The sequence below is a fragment of the Cydia amplana genome, chromosome 11 (genome assembly GCF_948474715.1).
Source record: "Cydia amplana chromosome 11, ilCydAmpl1.1, whole genome shotgun sequence".
Taxonomy (NCBI): domain Eukaryota; kingdom Metazoa; phylum Arthropoda; class Insecta; order Lepidoptera; family Tortricidae; genus Cydia; species Cydia amplana.
This window is the reverse complement of record NC_086079.1, coordinates 1808956-1833087: the sequence shown is the minus strand read 5'-3', so window position 1 is coordinate 1833087 and position 24132 is coordinate 1808956. Positions and strand designations below refer to the sequence as shown.

Genomic DNA, 24132 nt, shown 5'->3' with positions numbered 1-24132 from the left:
GATACAGCCTGGTGATAGACAGACAGACGGACAGTGGAGTCTTAGTAATAGGGTCCCGTTTTTACCCTTTCGGTACGGAACCCTAAAAAAATCTAACTTTACTTTTCTTGACAAAAGTATGAAACTTGGCACAGTTGTTGGTCATCAACATACAGGATGTTGTCTATAACAGGAGCGCAATAAATTAAACTGTAGGCTGTACTCCTCAAACTGACCAACATTTGTTCAGCCACTTTTAAAAATTTCGTCAATTATTTAACAAACGTGCTGCAGAATCTCTGAATCGTGAATAAAAACAGAGCACAGTGTGGCATTTGTCATTTTATTCGCTAATAGACTGTTGCATAAGATTCCGACAGTCGAGACGACAGTGATTCGCCAACATACGAGTATGTAGACTACGCTGACTACGTATTTGGATGGATACCTAAACAGATTGTCATTGTTAGAGCGCTTTCACATTGTCCAATCCGATCATCATCTTCCTCGCGTTGTCCCGGCATTTTGCCACGGCTCATGGGAGCCTGGGGTCCGCTTGGCAACTAATCCCAGGAATTTGTGTAGGCACTAGTTTGTACGAAAGCTACTGCCATCTGACCTTCCAAGCCAGAGGGTAAACTAGGCCCTTATTGGTTTTTTCCGAAAAACTCATTGGTACGAGCCGGGGTTTGAACCCGCGACCTCCGTATTGCTCTTACCGCTAGGCCACCAGCGCTTTTTGTCCACGCCACATTGTCCAATCTGACATCGGGTAGAAGTAAAATGTGTAAAATATGGGTCTCTATTATTTCCCAAAAAGTTTTAAGTCATAATGTTTGCCCGCATTTTCGTTAGTCATAATTCATTTGGTTTAGAAACGCGTCAATTCCAGGATTGCCATAAAACAAACCCAACCTAACCTAAAACCTTTCTATAGGATAACCTTACGAAAATCCTGAAAAGTTAACGGTTTCAGTTTTATGACTAATGATAATATGACAAACAATACATTATGACATAAAACTTTATGGGAAACAAAGGGACCCCGTAAAGTATGCGTTTTTCTGTATTTATTGATTTAAAAAATCTTAATACAAAAACGGCAGACTTGATGCCATAGGGCAATTTCTAGCAGCTGTTTTTCTCATAGGCCCCATCTAACTTCTGATATCGGAGAAGCACTAGTTTCCGATGGATCTATATCTGAATCCCTAAAGTATTTTCTCCTAGCTTTGCATTTCCTAATATTGTTTGTCATAATGATCAGTTGTCCTAACTCTAAAAGCCCTAATTTTGGTTTCCCTAATTCTTGATTACTTATCCTAATGTTATTAAGCATATTTTCATATTTGCGCGGGTCGCAGTTCTAACCCTAACCTAACCCTCTTGTGTGGCAGCAAGTTCTAAAACTTAACCATTTTTTAGAACCTTACATTATGGAAAATAATCGTTATGACAATTGATCGTTAGGGCATGTGCCCATTAGGACAAATCAGTTAGGGCAAGTGACTTTAGGGCAAAAGTTATTAGGGATTCAGAATGACACCCTTTCCGATAATTTCAGCCTACATGTTGTTGGATGTCGGATATCGGATATATCTATGTACATCCGACACTGGAATACTGCGATACTTCGGAAGCGAGTGTAGTAGGATCGTACATCCGATATCGAAACGGACAACGCTCACATGTTGTCTAATAACATCACAGATGAGACTAACAATAAGTGTCAATTAGACTATAATTGAGATTTTTTGATTTATTCCGTTTTCGAGTTTAAACAATACTATTTCACGCTAGATTCACATCTGGTGGAGCTGCTGGGACGGTGTATTTTTATTTTATTTTTTTATATGGCATAGTTTCAGTCGTATAAATAAAGTAGGGTAATACGCCAGTAGGTAACTGGCCACTGTTAGTAATTTCCCACCAAATAAATTCTATTCACCTATAAACAGAATTCATAACTGGTTCATTCATAAATAGTTTCATAACTGGCCAGCCTTCAGTAACTAGCCGCCTTATACAGAAATGAATTATGTTTATAGGTGAATAGAATTCATTTTTAGCTTAAGGCGGCCAATTACTAAAAGTGGCCAGTTACTGGCGAATTACCCTATAAAATTTAAATTCTGCATCCACTATCATCCTAGATACACATGTGGTGGAGATGCTGTGACGGTGCGTTGTTATTTTATTTATTTGTACGATATATTATCTTTTCAGTCGCTTAAAGAAACACGTTTAAATCCTGCATTCACTCAGACTTTCTGTCGCTTTAAAAACGGTCAATTCCATTTCCGTGAAGCGTTGACCGCCTCACGTGTCCACAGTTGGCACCGTGACAAAAAGAATAGTTTATTTACAAAATAATTGAGTGCCCGAGACGGAGCACTCGCGCGTAACATATTAATTACGCTTACAGGATTAACAAGAGCTGTCCGTCAACCGTTTTGTACCTAGTAGACGAGAGAAAGGTATATATCTTTGAAATAAAATTCAGCTCTGGAAAGATAGGTACGACAACACCATGTTAAGTTATTGTTACTGAGTCAGTGAGCTACATCTTACGGTTGACTCTCGCTTGACCGGGCCGTATATTCCAGATCTTTGGTCGTCATTAATTTAATACATGTGCTCAAGATTCTCAAAATTATCACTCGAAGCTATAACTAATAAGGTAAACTCAAGGCAACTAATATTTTTTTTAGATACTAGTGTTTATATAAGAAAAGTATCCACTTATAATTTAAATCGTATAACTGTAAATACCTCCCAGTTTTAACATTGATAATTCAGATCTTTCCTCCATTTCCCAGTTTAATAGGATAGCGTTAATTGGTGCCTAATAATCAAACTTTCAAACATTCCAGACAAATTTAATTGCGGCATCCCTAAACTTTCCAGATTTGCGTATTATTTGAATTTGTGAGTGATAATGACTGAAAACCAAGTTTTTTACTCGTTTGCGGCAAAGCTAAAGGACATTATGATTTCATCAGTTTATGTAGGACTGTATGCATGTAAGATTTGTAAAGGGGCCCACTGATTAGCAGTCCGCCGGACGATATTGCCCTGTGAGTTAGAACAAAAAGTTGACAGCTCCGAACAACTGACAGGCCGATATCGGCCGTCGGACTGGTAATCAGTGGGCCCCTTAAGTGACTGAGTATGTATTTATTTATTTTATATAGAAATTTAAATCAGGCAACAAGGCATATTACAAATACCTTACAGACTAACATATATGTCGGAGCGAGACACCAGAAAGACGTATTGCAGCATTACAGTTCATAGTTAGACGCCTGTATAAAATCGATTAGCAATGTTTGGCGTATTGTTGAACTAAATGACAGGTAGAAGGCTTTGGAACGTCAAGATGTGTACCTATCTTGAGTGAACGTAGGCACGGGCAGGCATTCTTGTCGTTATGTTGGTAGACTGGTCAGGCAGGTTTACCAACTTGAATTGGAGGCGGGAGCGGTTGGCTCCGCCGCTGGAACTGGCTTCCTTCTTCTTGATCGGACCGCGCTAGAGATCGGACGTTAGCCAAGCTCGTGCCTAATTCGCTACGTTCCTGAAGGCTTACACCTGAAGGATTATTCTGAAAGCTTATAGATTCTCACGTTGTTTAACCGTTTAGCTAAGTGTTTTATTCCAAGTGTTATTTTGATTTCTTATGTGCCATTAGAAGCTTACTTTTGTAAAATAAAGAAACTATGTGTTGTTTTGAAAAGATGTGTCCCGCCGAGTTTGTTGCCGGGTTAAATCTTCTCGGGTCAGAGGTGTAGGGTTGGAGCCGGTGTAGTTTGACTTAAATAAAGATTTGAACGATTTCATGTGATCTTTTTATTTTTATCGAATCCGATTCCATCGTAAGATCGTTGTTATTTTGATGATTTAGTACTGAAATAATAGTAGGCACTAGTATGGTTAATGAGTCCGAATGTTTATTTCATGCGTTGGTAGCATACCAACTATTTTGGCTGTGAAGTAATACATCTAGGTACTACCCCCACGCGCCCACCGCCATCGGGACCATCCGTCGCCGACATCAGAAGTGGGATAGATGCGGAGTTTCATGTATTGCTTACACAGCCACGTGGGAGCGCAGGTGTATTTCCGGTTTGTATTTCTAGTGACCTACATTCCATAATCTGGACACGTGGTAAGGTAAGCTCACGTGTCTAACCTTGATTGAATGGTGAGTGTTATTCATTGTTATTTGGTGAGAATTATTGTGAAATTGTGAATTATGATTGGGGCTATCGAACAGAGTGGTCGTGACGTGACGTCATCTCTGGTATCGCCACGTTTCTTTATAATTAATTTTTGTAATCCATTTAAATCGAAGCGATCTTGAGTTATTTTGATTTGAAATCCATACGGTTAATTAAAACCAAGTATTAGCTATCACGACGTGATATTATTTCATCGCTCACTTGTGAATCTACCCTCAATAATTGATTTTTCATGAAAATACAATTAATTTTTAAAATCCATTTAAATCTAAGTGATCTTAAGTTATTTTGATGTGAAATCCATATTGTTAATTAAAATCAAATATTGGCTGTCGCGACGTGATATTATTTCATTGCTCACTTGTGCATCTACCCTCAAAAAATATTTTTTTCATGAAAATACAATGCACCGTTAGAAATTGATCCTGCTGATTTGCCAATGCATAGGATTATGTAATCTTTACCCTGTAACGTTTAGTAATTAATAAAATTACGACAAATTATTGCTCGTAATGCCGTGATAGATCACAAATCGTGCATACTATGGAAACATGAGCTACGCATATGAAAATTAATGTTACAGTGTCCTGCAGCCAGAGCCGAGCGAACTTGCAGACACCATTACGCCCGTGACACAGAAGCAGCTGTGCATTATCTTCTGTACTGGAGATTTGAAAATAAAAGGACAGGTTTCGTTCTAATTGTTTATTAGTGAATTTTATTTTGAGTGTAATGGCGAAGCATTAACAGTCGAACGTAACTAATAAGCTGTCACCTTTCGTATTGGCCCATTTGACCGTGTTACTTATTTTTGGAACATGTGTTTGTTCATGGAATGAAATAAAACGCACTCATTGAAGTTTAAATTTTATTCTTGAGATTTTTGAATTCCCGTATACATTGGAAACATGTTTTTTGTGTCTGCTACCTTGCATTTCATAAACCTGTTGAGTTTAGCCTGCATACATGATAAACCTGATACCGTGCAAATGATGATTTCAGTAACAGCCAGCTATGTTGAACCACATCGTGTCTCTCGGAATCTGCCCCAGCAACGGCAACGGCAAGCGGAAAGGATCAGCCTCCGTGCTTGGGTTGGACCTCACCACCACCACCTTTGACTTTGTCGCGTGCATCATACTTTATTAAGCTGGTGAGCAGTTCCCATTTCGTTGGGATTATTTTGAGATGTTTTACTTCTGCATAGAAGTCTTGAGCGAGTTTCTGTTGTTAAAGCTAAAGAAGAAAGCTATCTTTAGTGATTTTGATCAGTAATGTTCAGTTTCAGTTGATCAGTTGACGCTGATAGTACCAATGGTTCCGAGTAACATGATTTAAAGACCTGTTTTTATTTTTTGGAATTCACTGTTAACATTGTTTTGCTTTCGACGGACTGAAAGCTTGTACTTTCGTAGGACTGAAATTGCGCCCGATGGACTGGGCACTACTGTTTTGCTTTCGATAGACTGAAGGCACGCCCGATGGACTGGGCAATACTGTCATGCTTTCGATGGACTGAAGGCACGCCCGATGAACTGGGCAATACTGGTTTGCTTTCGATGGACTGAAAGTATGCCCGATGGACTGGGTATTTTTTTTAGTGACCGCATCAGAAGTGCCGGAGCATGTAAGAGGTGCACGTGGTCTGCTTTTTATGTGCAGAATGCTCTTTGCGAGGAGTAGCACTTACGCAGCTGAGATAGTTACTTCTGACGAGGGTCTGGTATCTGCCGAAGGACTGGCAATGCACCGAAGGACTGGTGTTGTTTTGTTAAAAATGAATTCCCGTTTAAGTACTGTGTTCATATGAGTAAAATTGGAACTATCAATTCAGAATGTTATTTATTTTAAGATGTCTTACAGAAATTTAGATCACATATGACCAATTTTTTTTATGCCAGATAATTTCCTCGTAAATTGGTATTGACGACAATAGTAGTGATACTGTCGAGCAATGAATTAGAGCCGTTGTGATTTGTTTTTGATGTTTGGGATTGTTTTGTTTTCACATAAATTTGAGAGTATCCGCCAGATGGAGGCGATGATTATTGGAGTGTATCCGTTAGATAGCGGCGATGATTACTGATGATTATTTTTATTTAGTCGTTGCTCGATGGACTATTTTTGACTTGAGAATTGAGGATTGTTAAAGTAATTTTGAACAATTATTTTTTCTGGTTTGATTGATAACAAAGTTTGATTTTAATAGTAATTTGAGTGAGACCCAATTTGTTGGTCAGGAATGACCGAGCGATGAGATACTGTGCTGTATGTTTTGTTACAGAATCAAATGCGTACACCCACACACGAGGACGTGTGTAGCGCAGGACGGCCGTGTCGGAGCGAGACACCAGAAAGACGTATTGCAGCATTACAGTTCATAGTTAGACGCCTGTATAAAATCGATTAGCAATGTTTGGCGTATTGTTGAACTAAATGACAGGTAGAAGGCTTTGGAACGTCAAGATGACGTAGTATCTTGAGTGAACGTAGGCACGAGCAGGCATTTTTGTCGTTATGTTGGTAGACTGGTCAGGCAGGTTTACCAACTTGAATTGGAGGCGGGAGCGGTTGGCTCCGCCGCTGGAACTGGCTTCCTTCTTCTTGATCGGACCGCGCTAGAGATCGGACGTTAGCCAAGCTCGTGCCTAATTCGCTACGTTCCTGAAGGCTTACACCTGAAGGATTATTCTGAAAGCTTATAGATTCTCACGTTGTTTAACCGTTTAGCTAAGTGTTTTATTCCAAGTGTTATTTTGATTTCTTATGTGCCATTAGAAGCTTACTTTTGTAAAATAAAGAAACTATGTGTTGTTTTGAAAAGATGTGTCCCGCCGAGTTTGTTGCCGGGTTAAATCTTCTCGGGTCAGAGGTGTAGGGTTGGAGCCGGTGTAGTTTGACTTAAATAAAGATTTGAACGATTTCATGTGATCTTTTTATTTTTATCGAATCCGATTCCATCGTAAGATCGTTGTTATTTTGATGATTTAGTACTTAAATAATAGTAGGCACTAGTATGGTTAATGAGTCCGAATGTTTATTTCATGCGTTGGTAGCATACCTACTATTTTGGCTGTGAAGTAATACATCTAGGTACTACCCCCACGCGCCCACCGCCATCGGGACCATCCGTCGCCGACATATATATTCATTTTATAAACTTACAAACTAAACACTATTTGGCCGACAAAACGGCGTGTCTCCGTTGAATCGTCTGGTCTTGTGTCAAATTCGGCAGTTTGCCCCGGCCTCCGAAACACGACACCCTTCGGCCAGAAGTCGGCGCACTCGATGGTCCCCCGCAGCGGTCGCGGCACGCGCACCACAAAACAGTTGAAGTGCACGTAATGGCGCGATCGAAGCTGGAACACCCTCAGCGTGTAACCGGTCTTCTGGTGTACGTATTTGTGACTTTAGTGTTGTTGGCAAAGTCTCGCACAGCTCAGGCACAGTATAATAAAGAGTACTAGCATACAGTATGGACGCTCCCAGCCTCCCGTTGAAAGTGCCGCCCACCCGCTGAGACCCGCTCTCGGTTACCTCACAGTTACCCTATATCTTCTCTTCGTCTTATCTCACTCACACAAGCATGGTACGCGTTCACCTACACGAGCTTAGGCTGTGTGCGTAGGAACGCGTTTGTTTCATACATTTGATCGCCAGTGTCCGAGGTGTGGCTCAGGCGAATAAGGATATAAATGTTATATTTATGAAACTTACACCCTTAAAATTTTCACCTGCGCCGTGCAGGACTTGAGATTGTTACCGGCAATGATTGGCACGTTAGGTAATCTTGAGAAAGCTTGGTATTATATTATTTGGAGTCGAAGTGGTCTCCATCGCCGAAATCGGTCGGAAGGATCATCATCATCGTCACCCCTATTAAAGATGTGAAAGTTTGTGGAGATTTGCATATTTATCGGAGGCAGATGTTTTGTTCCTGCTCCACGCAATAACTTCCTAACGGATTTCGATATCGGCACGTAAGATAGTTTATAACCTAGAAAAGGACATAAAGGCATAATTTGCTGAAAGGATACTGCAGAAACAAAATGCATTAGAAGTGCTCTAAAAATCGGTCCTCGAATAAAGAAGTTTAAGTTACGCTTGCAGGCTTTGAATAAATATTTATTAATAAGTAATTAACGGGCTTAACGGCGCCCAAGCTTTTGCTGATGTAATCATTTATTCACGGGATAATGCGTTATTTGAAATGTTGATGTTAAAAAGTAAATAAGGTAGGTGGTTAATTGACCATTCGTGAACCGTATTGCAATGAGATAAGGTTGACAAATGTAATGACTAGTTAAGTATGTTAATTAATCCTCTAGCAGCCCAGACGTCAAAACATGCCAAGAAAAATGCAATTTTGATTTGTCAAAAGAAAGATTCAAATTAGAATGGAACGGGAGACCTTTTTATAGGTCTCTGGGTGCCTAGAGGTTAAACTTATATAATTATGTCACTGTAAAATTGTAAACACTCGTCATATTATAATCTCGCTAGTTACATTATAAACTGACGGTAGGGAGATTATAATCTAACCTAAACTAACCTACGTTAGATTATAAACTAACGGGTTCACAATCTTACGGTGTCATATACAATCTTCACTTATTAATTGAACTGAAATATATTATATAGGTATAGTTAAAAAAAGGTGTGCGGCTAAAGATGGTTTATATATACAATTCCTCGCCAGTATGCCAGACCAAGTGCGTTTAATGTCACGTTCAAAACGTCAGGATAAAATAATGCCAATTTCGATCCCTCTTTGTCTCACTCGTAGTACCTAGCACCTTTTGTCCCAACGCCCTATTTCCCGAATTCCTAATGTCCCAGATTCGTATCTGAAAGCCATTTTGTCCCATAAAGGATGACTCACGTTAGACCGGGCCGTGTCCGGACCGGAGCTTCCGGAGCTTCTTTTTCTATGGAAAGCGTCACGTGATCACCTGTCATCTGTCATAGAAAAACAAGCGCTGGAAGCTCCGGCCCGGACACGGCCCGGTCTAACGTGAGTCATCCTTTAATGTGAAGTTCTTATAAAACGTAATACATTTTCTATACAGCCTCACAATCCCATGACACCCAAGAAGTTGGCGTGTTGTTGCTTGGAGGATACAACTAAACGGAGTAGCCATTAACAGGCTTTCCCCTCTGTCGAAAATAGGCGGCCAACGGTCATACACAATGTATGGACTGACGTTTATCTGACATGGCTATTTTTACGTTACGCATACATTTGACGTTCCCCTCCCCCGCAAAAATCGGCAGACTGTTTTGTACAGAAAATTACAGACATGGCGTCTCCGTTTGATTATATCCTCCAAGTGTTGTTGCCAATGCTTCCCTTATACTTTTAGGCCAACTAGTATAAGGGCCATTTTATTTAAAGTTGTCCCCTATCATTTTTTTTTACTTTGTCAATTTCTATGCTATTTCTACTCAGAGTCACGAGCTCTTTCTATCCTAATAGGAGAAAAAAAGTGTCCCAAGGTGTTTTTCCCATTCCGTTACAATTTTTCATAAACTTTGTATGGCGGTCACGGAATGGAAAGATCGAAAAATTTATAGAAGTTTTGGGACACTTTTTTTTCTCCTATTAGGATCAAAAGAGCTCATGATTCTGAGTATAAATAAGATAAAAAGTCCCAATTTTGAAAAAAAGTGTAGGGGACAACTTTAAATAAAATGGCCCATAAATGTGACTCCAAAATCGACAGCTCTATAAAAAAAATCTGTTCAGGAAAAATTCAGACACTAAAGTATTGTTTATGTTTTCATATTTTATGTCTTTTAATCATTTTCCATGCTATTCGTCAGTTTTAACGTAATTGTTTATCAACACACATTTTTATATTACTGCTCCTAATTGTTTACTACTAGTAACCTGCCGGAATTATTATTTAGGGTTTTTAGGAACCAATTTTATTTTAAGTTTGCCTTTTCTACCTTGACGTGTAATTAAATGTACACACAGTGTGATTCCCGTCATTTGTTACGTTATGTGAATGAAAAATTATCAATTTACACATTCTGAGGTAGTCACATACTGAGTACGTCACTTTCTGAGAACGTGAGAGTGACGAACTCAGAATGTGACGTCCTCAGAAAGTGACGTCCTCAGAACGTGACCTAACTCGAAATAAGTGACCTCCTAAGAAAGTGACATACTCCGCCTAAACCGTTGCATCTTATATTATCAACCCCACACAGTTTTACTTTTCAATTGCCATTTATGGATAAACTTTAGCTTTTGTCCCGAAAACATTATAGAAATTGTAGATAAGAATGTTAAATTCAAAATGGTGATGATATTTCACACTATACACGATGTGTCCTATAACTTTTTACGATAATATGCATAATAAATCTACGAGTTAGCTTTATTTCAAGATCATAGTGTATCGGTTTACATGAGTCAAGACTCCAAAAGCGATGAAAATTACAACCTAAGAGACAATGCTTCTTCCCCATTGTGCTGTGTATCTCTTCGCAAAACCTTTTGTATTTGAGCTAGTGGAATATGAAGCCTAGTTTTCTGACAACATTACTGTATCGAAGGTCAAAGTAAACTGGTCTTTGGATTGGTGAAATGAATAGTATCGTGCATTATACTGACGGCATTGTTGAAGGCGTTTTGATAGGCGCATTTACTGAACATTTGTAGCACTTTATTTCAAGTTGATGTTGTCTCAAGATAGAGAAGAATATATTCCATCAGGTGTAGATACATTCACCTGTAATAATATGTTACGCAACGAAGACCTCAAAAATATCTGACAGGAGCTTATTTGTAGAGCCATAATAGCGTGTCACATATTTATGCGGCCTTCGAAGAGTAACATATTTTTGCAGGTGACTATACTAGAGTTATTTATAAATATTATAATACGGGTCAGACACTATCATGAGATAAATTTTATTACATTACTATAGTTCGTTTTTTTAGCATTAGTAATAAGGTAAACAATCTTGATGTGTCTTTTAATTAAAAAACACATTTTAAAAATAAGTTACGGCAAATATGTAACAATTATGTATCTAATACGATCATTTATATTCTTCTGCCTTCATCCAAAACATCCAAAGCCTACTACACCATTCAGGAATATCTTAATGACATATATTCATAGTTATAAGAACTAGTTAGTAAGTACTTAGATATTAATTAATTTCATTTAAATATGATGCATGCGACACACATGACATCACACAATATTTGCATGTCTCTATGACCAAACATGTAGCTCTATTGTATTAGTATTTAAGACCTGTATATACCATGTTTAAGCAAATAAAACTCTGAATCTGAATCTGCTTTCATAAGTAATAGTTTTTTATTTTTAAAAAGCGTTTTTCAAGTAAAAGACATGTTAAGATCGCTGCTTACCTTCTTGCAAGTTCTTTCTAATGCTAAAAAAACGAACTATAGTGATAGTGTATAGAGATTGGAATGAATTAATGACGGCAAGTAATGAAGTTAGTTTAAATATCTTACTTCAGTATTGGACTGATATTAATGCATTCGACATTCGTCATCATATCAGCCTTTTATCGCCCACTGCTGAGCATAGGCCTCTCTTCGAGTACGCCACTTATCCCGGTCCTGAGCCAATCTCATCCAGAAGTGACCCGCAATCTTCCGAATATCGTCTACCCAGCGAGCCAACGGACGCCAGGCACTCCTTTCGTCTGTAAGCGGCCACCACTCCGTTAACATTTTGGCCCACCTGCCATCACTTTGCCTGGCAACCTGTCCCCATTGCACACATTGCACAGGCAACAAGGCACATTGTTGTGTTTTGCATTGTCAATAGTAAATGACATTACTATTGACAATGCAATAATTAGAATAATGGAATTACGAATGGCGGAAAAAAGGCGAAATATAATGAAGTTATTAAATAAGACGAGTTGAGAGTTAATCTTCGTGATTACCTAATCAAAATCGTGAACTATTATGTTTTAGGTACTTAAAACTGTAACTTTGGTTTTCATAATTCCAATACATATTACGTTGCTCAAATACCACCACTTTGCTGAACACGGTTTTGTTTCTCATTCAGTCGGAGCACTATTCGCAAGGCTTAACGAAACATATTTCTGACACATAGACTAGGAATCCTCTAGACGGAGTTTAGAGCAATTAATTCATGAAACCGATGCTGCTAAAAATACTGAGGTGCGGGGGACGAGGTGAGCGAGTCCCGGGCCGTGATTGTTCCGTTCAAAGACACGGACCAATCACGGCACGGGATTCTGCCACTTTGACTCGAAGATGGAGTAAAACTACCGTATATAGTGGCAGAGGGGGTAGCGTTACTGTGCTCAGTCTAGAGGATGTCTTGTCTGTGTTCTGACATTACTCCGTGATTACTCCCCTCCATCCATTACCTACAATGCCAAGATAGTTAGCAACACAAAACGAGGTACATATAATACTAAATGAAGCATAAAATAGACTCGGTATAAAAGTACCTACTATCTTAAATATTATCTATAAAACTCAGATAAAACTATAGACCCGTAGACCCAGAATAGCCGCTGTAAATGCGGTAATTTCAAAGGAAGCTTACGTGGCAATTAAATAATTGTAATGTGAAATGACAACTTAAAACTGACAGTCAAAGAATTAGAGATAAGCTCGTGACACGAGTGGCTGACCAAGCTCTGACCTTCACACGTTATAGGTTATTTAAATGCTACACGCAAAGTTTTCATTTAAATGGCAAGTTATTTTCACGTAATGGGATTTATACTCTAGCGTCGAATGATAGTCCCTACGACAGTTCATTTTAAATAGATTCTGTGCGGAAAGAAAAGAGTCGTGGAATGTATGGGGCCCAATACAATCCACGACTCTTCTTTTTCCGCATAGACTCAATCTGGGAGACCGAGTTTTGATTGGAAAACCTATAAAAACCCGAAAATGCGAGTTACTATGACCTAGCTAGATCGATTTTTCGTCCCCGAAAACCCCCATATAGCAAATTTCATCGAACTCATTAGAGCCGTTTCCGAGATCCCCGAAATAATATTATATAAGATAGTCTATGTCTAAAACTGTTGATTCATCAAGAATACATTTTTGGTTAAATGTAACATTTAAGTAATAAAAATGCGGTAAAGACATATTTATTCAATTATTTCTTAAATTATAAAAGCCCAACCAAAATATTTTTGAAGGAACCGTCACAAGACCATCATTCGACGCGAGAGGTATTAATCTAGCGAACTTTATTCAAGTATTTTATATTTTCTGACGTTTCGAACGACGAACATTTTTTGTCCAGTACGGTTACCATCAGTTTGTCACTGACATAAACGCCGTCGAGAACGTAATTTACTTTCTATACATCTCGCTCGCACTCGCATATTAGTGAAAACGGGATGTATAGAAAGTAAATTACGTTCTCGACGGCGTTTATGTCAGTGACAAACTGATGGTAACCGTACAGTTCTTATCGTTTCGGCCAGCTGACACCCAAATAGTACGAGGGTAAAAATAATCAACTTGGAAACGGAATATTACAGAATCACAATTGAGGCAAGAACAATATTGAAGATATGAAAATGCCTATAGAAAAGGCATCTGCCTTACCTGTCTTCGCAAATTTTCCTGACACCATTGTCACCAATAATGTTACATTATTTTCTTTCTAAAATCACGAAAAGTCAGTTTCATTTAGTACCTAAATGTACGTATGAAGATAAATAATGGGATTTTCGGTTTAATTAAGTAGGTAACCTACAATTCATTGTAATAGTCTATACTTACTCGTAGTAACGTATGAAACTTTAGGCATATTTTTAGTCATTTTTGTAAGTTATTTGTAAAATGCTGTTTGTTTTCTAAATAAATAAAAAACTTCAACATTTTGAAGTCGACTCAAGATTTTATTTTTATTTTTGCTCATGAATGCTGAGTGAACTAACATGGAAGTGTAAAGTTAATCACGAATTAACCCTTCTATTTGCAATGAGTAAGACTCATATTCGATTGTAATTTTTGAACTGTCAGCCTGATAAAGGTTTAAACTAATTTTTAACAAGAAGATACGAGCGAGCGATACTACAATTCGCACGGATTGCAGAGGTTACGGGTTCAAATCCTGCCGGAAGCGTAAGTTTTCCCTTTTTTCTTTTATATAAAAAAATACGAATTAGTCTTGAAACGCATTTAACAATTCTTTAGTCAACATCCGACAATCCATCGTGGCTATTTGCGAAACCCAAATATCCCTTTATTAAAAGCAACTACCGAAAAACGTCATGCACACTTTAAAAATTATGCGAACCAGTGACTAACTTAGTGAATTCCAGTAAATTAACTCGGAATACCATAAAATTACCATGAAATACACGAAGGTCGCAGAAAACATTTTATTTTATGGACAAATTAATTAGCTTCATTACTTAGCCAAAATAAAAAAATAAATTTCAAAATAATTTTGTTCTTGTAATGAAATATTACCTATTCCAGCCTGTGGAACCTCGCACCGGTTCGAGTCGAAGTTTTCCAATTTTCTTTTTTCTAATTAGTTAATGGACTGCTAATTAAATGCAAAAACGGCCCTTAGATTTCTTATTGTTTAGAAAAGATTGTAACGTACCAAAAGTCACAAATTATGGTCAAAGTCTGGCACCCGCACCACAGAATAAATAATAGTACTAAGTATAGAAGAATCACTCTCTAACAAAACGCGTCTGTTACGATCAGCACAAGATATGGCCGCTAGGTGGCGACAGCGCCACGCGCGGCTTATGGCTTTCCCCAAAATTGGGGCCGAACGGATGTACTTTTAGCTACCTGTAGCAAAGCGACGAAATCGCGGAGTGAGACACGCCTGCCCGCACTTTACTGACGAAACGATATATATGATGATCAGTCTGCCGGATGATATCGGCCTGTCAGTTAAACGCAAAAGGTGACAATTCCGAACAACTGACAGGCTGATATCGTCTGGCGAACTGATCATCAGTGGACCCCTTTAGACTACCTACCTGTAGTTGACCTCTACTTACGAGTAAGTTGCTGTATTCATTATATTGTATTGTATACTTCCTAGTTTGAGCGTTCGACTCGAATGCTATTAGAATAGCACCCCATTTCCTACTAAGTATGATTCTGTTTAATCGTATGGCGTAGTATAATAAACAGAAAAAAAAAACAGTTATTAATTCAGATTAAGTCCAATCAGCCACTTGGTGGCCTCGCCGCTTAGGATCAGGTCTTCAGGAGGTCCGTTGGCATATCGCGTTATGGGGCAATCACAGAACAAGTAGAATGGCGATGCGAGCAGGGTACGTGTCGCCGCCGGTTATGAGCAAACGCTCGCATGCTAGTACTCGCCCGCGCTGACCGAAAAACGTAAACATGCCTTTTGCGCCACAATAACGTTCAGATTAAGAAGCCAGACATCAAATCTGTCTAAAGGAAGCGTATCCATTCACCAGGCACACAAGTTTTTACTACCGTTGCGCGAGAAATGTGGTAATGTGGAGAGGAACGAGCGGCGACACCGGTTCCGATACTAACTGCGCGCGATAGCCGTTCTAACCTCTTTAATATGTTCTGTGGGGGCAATCCTCTATAATGTGCTGAATTGTTTGTGCAGTCTCGACACAAATGCAAGTCGGGGATTCCACCCATCTACAGCGGTGTTTGTAGTAAGCACATCGACCATGGCCAGTGGGAAGTCTGTTGAGGTTGCACCAGTGCCGTCTTGGGAGGTCAGATCCTTTGATTATTTTCCTCCTTCCTCCTTTGATCCTTTGAGTGATTCCGGAGCCCAGCTTTCCCGCCATCAATGAGTTCCACGACTGTTACCACTCACGCTTCAGGTTGAAACAATTATTCACAATTATTCTGTTAACCAAACTTTGTTCGCGGTTGTATGTTTTCCATCAATGCCTCACCGCGACTCGTGTTAGTTCAACGATGTGTTTCTTAGATAATAACGCTTTGAACAGTTTATGGAGCAGAATGATTTTGCTTTATAAAAGGGGCTGAAGTGTAAAGAGGGTAAATTGTTAAGTGAACCTTAAAAATATCAATACCAGAAGTAGGTACCCAAATGGACAACAGCGATTTACTAGGTAAGTACTTTTTTTTATAACCAACCTGTGTTTTCTATTTTTACCTAAGGTCAATGTGGCTAATTCCGTCATAGAGGCTATTCCGTCCACTAGCGTTTTTCTCGGTCCACCAACAAAATTGATAATTTCATCGACACAGCAGCGATTGCTTTTAGTTTGAATAGGTAATCAAAAGCAGATGGTTTTTTTTTCCTGCGATTGAAATTCAAAGAAATGCTCGTGGACGGAATAGTCCCTATGACGGAATTAGCCACATTAACCTTACCGAATTAAATCAAATTATACAAAATTATATATTGGGAAACCAGGATTGAACAAAAAATAGGTATATTTAGCTTAAATAAAACGTCTTAACCCAACCACAAGTAAGTATCTAAAATAAAACAAACAGTTGACTGATCTAAACAAATGAAAACTGTTTCCCTCACTTCCACGTTAGTTAGGTGATTATAACTTTAGTAATGACTGATAAAACACAAAAATACGGAAGTATAATTAATCTTCCCAAATATTGTCGGAAAACAGGCATTTTCTTGACAAAAATCAGACATTATTGTTTGATTTATTGTGTCGTTTATTACTATTCTCTCCAGACGTCACGGTCAAACGCCTCTAATGTCGTAGATATTATTTTAGTAGATGTGAGAAATGGATATCCGCTCCCGATTCTATATATTTCACGACAAAGTTCGTAGACACTAATACTAATAAGAGTTTCTTCCTCTCTCATAAGTTTTATTTTAATATTATCGTATAATCTTACTTTTATACGGAGATGGTATTCGGGAAAAGTATCGGTACTTTAATTTATCGATATAGGAACTCCCTAGCTGTCATAAAATTTTGCCCCATAAAATGTCTGGAAATATGATATAATGTATAAATAAATGTTCACGATAATTAAATTTTAACTTTACCAAAATGGATTATTACGTAGCCTATTAACACGTCCTAGAACTTAAGCACGATTTTGTTAACTTCCTAAAACTTAATCCTAAAGTTCTGAACTCGCAGCCAAGTTAAATTCATATCTTCTGTAAGCAGATTAGGATAATTTTCTCCCTGGTTGCTCCAACTGACTTGAGGCAAGAAGAAAAGTAAGTAATAAAGTATTCAATCTTTATTAATATGTAAGTAATAGACGTCAAATATTTCAAAAAGTATAAGTTAAATACGAGTATGTAAGAGGCATGTGCACATCAACAATTATAAGAAGCGCTGATACCAGTCTATGTGTTTATTTGTCTTTGTAATAAAATGAATTCAGAATTATTTACTTGACTCTGGCTAGGCGGATTGTACCAAATAACTTATGCTAAACAAATGGCGGAATATAACAAAAAACTTGGGGAACAAAGGGTTGAAACGAACTACTCATAATAATGTATTCATTCTTGTATGTTTAGGTAAATTTAGGCAAAATAAGGGTTTTTGTAAGATGAAACGTTGGATATTCGGCGGCCCTAGCCGTATTTTGATCTACAAGAGTGGTTTAAAACTCAAAGAAAATGAAATATACTAACGTTGATAATATATTATGTTTTCTATTTTTCTTTTTTTTCTTAAATTAACATTTTTTTTAATAATAAACAAAATTGAAGTACATAATTATATGTTAACACACAAAATTTCACTAGAATCTGTTGGAAAATGCGACTGGTTGAGGAAAACAGTCAGACATACGAAACCATTTTTATTTAAGCTGAAACGAAGATCTGTATTTCACTCGGTCAATGAACAGTACCCGTACCACGAGTCACTGACATTATCAAAACTGACATATACGCTAACGTCTACGTAATTTACTTTCTATACATCTCGCTCGCTCTAATATGCGAGTACGAGCGAGATGCATAGAAATAAACTATGTTCTCGATAGCGTTTAATGTCAGTGCCAAACTGGTGGTAGCCACACAGTCGGCCTAATCTTACCTAAATGTTGTAATTCATTGACGTCATCTGCATTGCCCAACGGCATATAAACTGATTGATATGAGCGTAAATATGATTTCAGTTTATTTTCTATTCGCACGGGTTAACAAATTATGTATAAACCTTCCTCTTGAATCACACTATCAACTTAAAAAACCGCATCAAAATCCGTTGCGTAGTTATAAAGATCTAAGCATACATAGGGACAGACAGCGGTAAGCGACTTTGTTTTAAACTACTTATGTCTTGTTTGACGCAACAGTTTTCACTGAGGAAAACAAGTAAGTCTTAAAAATTGTCATAGAAATTACTTCCTGTTGTTTACTCTTAAAGATTCCAATTTCAAACGACTTACCCCGTCGCAACATCGTACTTCTTTCTCTATTACAAGCATCGTTAAAATGTTTGTTTATGTCCTAAAGATATATCTGTCAGATATTATCTGAGCACTAGATGAGAAATCGCAAACACATTGAAGCCAAGCGAATATATAGGTACTTTCCAGGAACTCATTAGCGAATTTAGTTTCGGTGACGTCACTTGTATAATTTGGGGAAGACTGGACCGTTTTTTATTTCGAAAGATAAACATGGGTAACCTTCCACAAGTCGAGTGCGCTAGTTTATTTTTACCGCAAAAGTAAACCAAACTGATTTACGGACCAATTCACGAGCCCCTATTCTTTGAAGTTACGCAGATGTTTCTATAAATCTTAAACTTCCTCGCGTTATCCCGGCATTTTGCCACGGCTCGCGTAGGCACTAGTTTTTATGAAAGCGACTGCCATCTGACCTTCCAATCCAGAGGGTAAACTAGGCCTTATTGGGATTAGTCCGGTTTCCTCACGATGTTTTCCTTCACCGAAAAACGACTGGTAAAAATCTATATTTCGTACATAAGTTCCATAAAACTCATTAGTACGAGCCGGGGTTTGAACCCGCGACCTCCAGATTGAAAGTCATACGCTCTTCCCGCTAGGCCACCTGCAGCGCTTCTAAATCTAAAACTTGAACGTACAAAACGCACACGGTCGGCTGCCAACTTTCGTTGAAAAGAAGGCCGACTGAAACTTTCACGTTTAAAAATAGCGGAGTTGAACGCTCTGAGGTTCTGATACACTGACCTCCTTTCTGCGTGACGTTGAAGGTCCGGAGCCTGTAGGAATCCTCGTCTGGTTCCTCCTGTTCTGGTTGGTGTTTTGGAACATCCAGGAAGGCATTGGAGCGGCGTGGTTGGGAGTTATGCCCGGGCGGCGGTCTGCGTCTCGCTGAAGCTTGCCTTCTCACTTGAGGGGGGGTTTCTGCTTCTGCTAGTCTTGGTTCGGAGCTGTAGCGCGCTCTGGTCTCTCTATCCAGCTGCTGTTGCTGTTGCTGACGCCGGTGTCTGACACTTCGGCCGCCAGTGATTCTGGCGGATTGGGAGCGCGCTGCGGGGCGGCGGCGAGGGGCCGGGGTGGTCTCCATGGGGGCCACAAGGGCCTCCATGCTAGCGGAAGCCGGCGCGCATATCGACTGCGAGCGCTTCGTGCGTCCGTCCGATGCCATGGTCGCGGCGGTACTGACGGGGCGGGCGGACTTGTTGCATCGCCCGCTCATTTGTACAATTAATAATGGATCAAAGCGGTGTTAAATATTTAACTGTTAGTCTATTATAGGAAAGTTTCGAACTGTTAATTCACTTTGTTCTAATGATGAAGTTCAGTTTTAAAGCGCCCAGTTTGGAACTTTGTTAATTTAATTTGACTATTGCTTATTAGTCTTGCTTAATTTTAATTATGTAAGACGCTTCCTGTTTCCGCCGTAATTGTATAACTCCTGTTAATTTCCTTATTATAAATACGTTGCAAGTAACTTTACACTACTGACAAAAATATTAGAGCACTCTTATTGCCTTGATAATAGAATTGTATTTTCTTTTACTGAAAAATACTACCGGTTATTATTTACGATTTATGAACATATATTATAAAAACTCAAAAATGCGCGTTTTTCCAGAGACAGGCAACACAGCTATATCGATTCCCCCGAAAACCCCCCAAGCAAATTTCATCCCAATCGTTAAAGTGTCATTCTTTGGAACTTGCTAACTATGTACTTAAACAAAAGTCGCTAGTAAATTCATATTTTTTGACAGTTTCAATATGGAGGTTTGTTTACATAGTTAGCAAGTTCCATAGAATGATACTTTACAGCCGTTTCCGAGATCCCCGAAATATATAAATAAACAAGAATTGCTCGTTTAAAGGTAACACATTTTATCGTGAATACACTCGTACTTAGTTAAATGTTTGAAAGTATATCTAGGCGTTAATATTTACCCAGAATAAACTATTATCGTGTGCCCTATAACTATTGTTTTCCCTAATAAAATTATACCCAAACAGCGCAATATATCTTTGGGCGGCTAGTCGTTGATAAGCGCTCGATTGTTCGCCGCCCTTCGCAGATAAGGGCTTTGGGCGGCTCTTTGCGCTTTTACGATGAATGTTTATGTTTATCGCAAAATGGGAAGTTTTTGACGGAAAGAGGAAAATGAAGGCTTTTGTAACTGACTGTTACATGTGGTGAATAAATAACTGTTGAGGTTTTAAAGAAGTACCTAATATCTGGGATACATACAAAAACATATAAAAACTCAAAAATGCGCGTTTTCCTAGAGATAAAACTTAGCGATATAGAATAGATAGAATTTATCGAAATCTATCGAAATATATATAGGTACATATATACAAGAATAGTTCGTTATATTTAAATCTGTTATTATGATTAGATAGACGTTTAGGTATATATGTATAAATCTGTGAATTGGTGATTATAACTTTTTTGTAGCGTTGGTTACCTATTGAAAAATACGAGGGCTGTTTGATAAGTACCCGTTTTCCAAATGTATTAATATCACGAGCCGAAAATATGTATACAATCGTTTTAAGCCATTTTTCAGAGGTGGGAAAATTTGAAAAAAAAACAGCATTCTTTTCTTTTTTTCTCATTTGACAGCGATTCAGTGAAAGCGTGAACTTAAAATTGTGAAAATGGAGAAAGAGCAGTATCGGTCTGTAATTAGATTCTTGTTTTTGGAAGGAAAAACATGTGATGAAATAAAAGTAAGAATGCAAGCGGTTTACCATGAATGTGCTCCTTCTATGACAACCGTCAGATACTGGTTTAACGAGTTTAAGCGGGGGAGAACAACCGTCTTTGATGAGGATCGCCCAGGCCGCCCAATTGAGGTGACTACAGACGATATGGTTAAGAAAATTGAAAATATCGTTTTAGCCGACCGCCGAATTGAACTTCGAGAAATCGTTGATGCTGTAAATGTTCCAATCGAGCGGGTACAAAACATATTAGAAGAAAAATTGGGTATGAAGACAGTATCGGCGAGGTGGGTGCCGCGTTTACTCACGGAGGAGCAAAAACGGAACCGACTGACTACTTCGGAGCAGTGTTTGGCCGTGTTCAAACGTAACCCGAAGGAGTTTCTGCGTCGTTTCGTGACCGTAGACGAAACGTGGGTCACCACTACCCCCCGAAAATGAAAGGGCAGTCGAAGCAGTGGATTTTACCGGGTGAACCTGCGCGAAAGATAGCAAAAATCGTTCCATCGGCTGGAAAGGTCATGGCGACCGTTTTTTGGGATTCGCAGGGTATTATACATATTGAGTTCTTAGAAAAGGGAAAAAGGATAACAGGGCAGTACTATGCCAATTTATTGGATGAATTTGACGCTGGGTTGAAGGACAAACGACCCCATTTAAAAAATAAAAAAGTACTGTCTCATCACGACAACGCACCAGCTCATTCGTCTAGAGTTGTGATGGCTAAATTAACACAATTACGCTACGCCCTATTGCCTTACCCCCCGTATTCTCCAGATTTGACCCCATGCGATTTATTTTTGTTTCCCAACCTGAAAAAATGGCTCGGTGGTAAGCGATTTGGATCAAATGACGAAGTCATTGCCGCCACAGAGGCCTATTTTAATGACTTTCCGAAATCATACTTTTTGGATGGTTTATTGAAGCTTGAATATAGGTGGAACAAGTGTATAGAGTTAAAAGGAGACTATGAAGAAAAATAAATGCATATAAACAAAAACAACTGATTATTTTTTTCATAAACGGGTACTTATCAAACAGCCCTCGTAGGTAAATGTAGATAAGTTCACATCATTGTAATACATAATATATAAGAAGCACAAGCGTGTAACTATAATATATTATTTTTTACATAGCTTGGGTACGGTGTTTACATCACTGTAAAATATACATACATATATACATATAATCACGCCTGTTTCCGGGTACGCAGAGAGTACGGGCACAGGGCGGACACGCCATACATCAAAATTGATTTGCGTTTATATGTGTGCGCGGCACGTCTGTACACGCGTCATTGAGTTTCTGACGGAATCCTGACGGAATCTCAGTAGAGCGACTTACGCACACATTCATGTCGCGGCCAGTCGCGGGCGAGGTAATCCGAGTCGGGGCGGGGCGGTGCGTGTCCGTTCTGTATGATAATACTATTACTTATTCTGTGGTACGGGTTTCCAATTGCTAAATACGATCCTGACATATTTACCTGTACATAGTAGGTATGTTTATTAAAATTAGAATCAGGCTGTATGTCGATGTCGATAAAGGTTATTTCAACGTAAACAATTATATAGGTATGGAGGAGACAGTAAGAGTTACAAACATATAAAATATATGTATTAAATATTTTGAGGGATCTTCACTCTTCGGTATAATTTTCAGTACAGGATTCCTGCTCCGTCTTCGCATTCAAAAGCTTTGACACGTCGTCTCGTACCTCTGACTCTTACGTCTCTTACGGAGATAGCTAGCTCTTATCACAGAAATTAGGACTTTAACTTTCAGCCAGAAAATTATTTGTGAATATGCCTTTCCCCATTTATCATTTATTTTTGATGCTGTTTTCTTTAAGAAACTATTGTATTCAGTCCCTGGGGCTCCGTCGCATTCTAAAATTATTCCAATTAGAAATTTGACTATTTTGGAAACTTCCAATATCTATAGAAATAAGGTTGTGTACCGATATATTTGGCCACTTTTGCCTCTATTTAATGCTGACTATACTAATAACTACTATAATATTATTTCCGAGTGTTCCCGGTGTTTGGTCAGGGCTGTCAGCGCGAGACGAGGGTGAAAAGCTGCGTGTGGCGGTTGTTTTGTGACGTCACACCCAGCCATTTTTGTTCTACCTGAAAGTTATGGTGGTTATGGGTTCAAGGGACTTCAATGAGTAGGTATCGGATGTAAAATAAGTATAAAGAGTCTGTAAATTTTTATATGAGTATTTTTTTAATATCTCTACTTCTTTAAAATTAGTTCACAATAATACCTATAATGCATACAATAATAAACATTGACTGAAAAAGTTAAAATTTCATGCATTTTTAGTTTAAACATTATTAAAAATATTAAAATGTTAGCTATGATATTTGACATAAACATTCAAGTAACATATTATTATATTTGTGTCTCGTAGGTACCTACTAGTTTTCGTTGCTAGAAATTGTAACACTAAGAAAATAGAGTTTTGCATACAAAACTTGCATCAATCGGTTATTTTCATTAGTAAACAGATAACACATATGTGGCCTAAGTGTAAAGGGGCCCACTGATTACCTGCAGTCCGCCGGACGATATCAGCCTGTCAGTTGTGCGTAACTGTCAACTTTTTGTTCTGACAGACCGATATCGTCCGGTGGACAGATAATCAGCCCCCTTTAGAAAGAGACTTCCGCTTGTAAATTGTAACTTGTAGCTTTATTAAATAAGCCAATGGTCGTATCTCTCGCTCTCGTCTCACAGAAGGGTCGCATTCTATGGAGTTTAAAATAATCT

The 24132-nt window shown here is 38.6% G+C and overlaps 1 protein-coding gene across 1 annotated transcript in view; it reads right to left on the bottom strand.

Moving 5' to 3' along the window:
• LOC134652292 (GTP-binding protein RAD) overlaps positions 1-19841 on the bottom strand; it is a 203337-nt gene extending 183496 nt beyond the window's left edge. The window contains exon 1 of the mRNA XM_063507465.1: positions 19381-19841. Within this exon, the coding sequence (XP_063363535.1) occupies positions 19381-19801 (421 nt within the window). The 5' untranslated portion in view covers positions 19802-19841. The remainder of the gene's footprint in view (positions 1-19380) is intronic.
• Positions 19842-24132: the final 4291 nt, after the last annotated feature.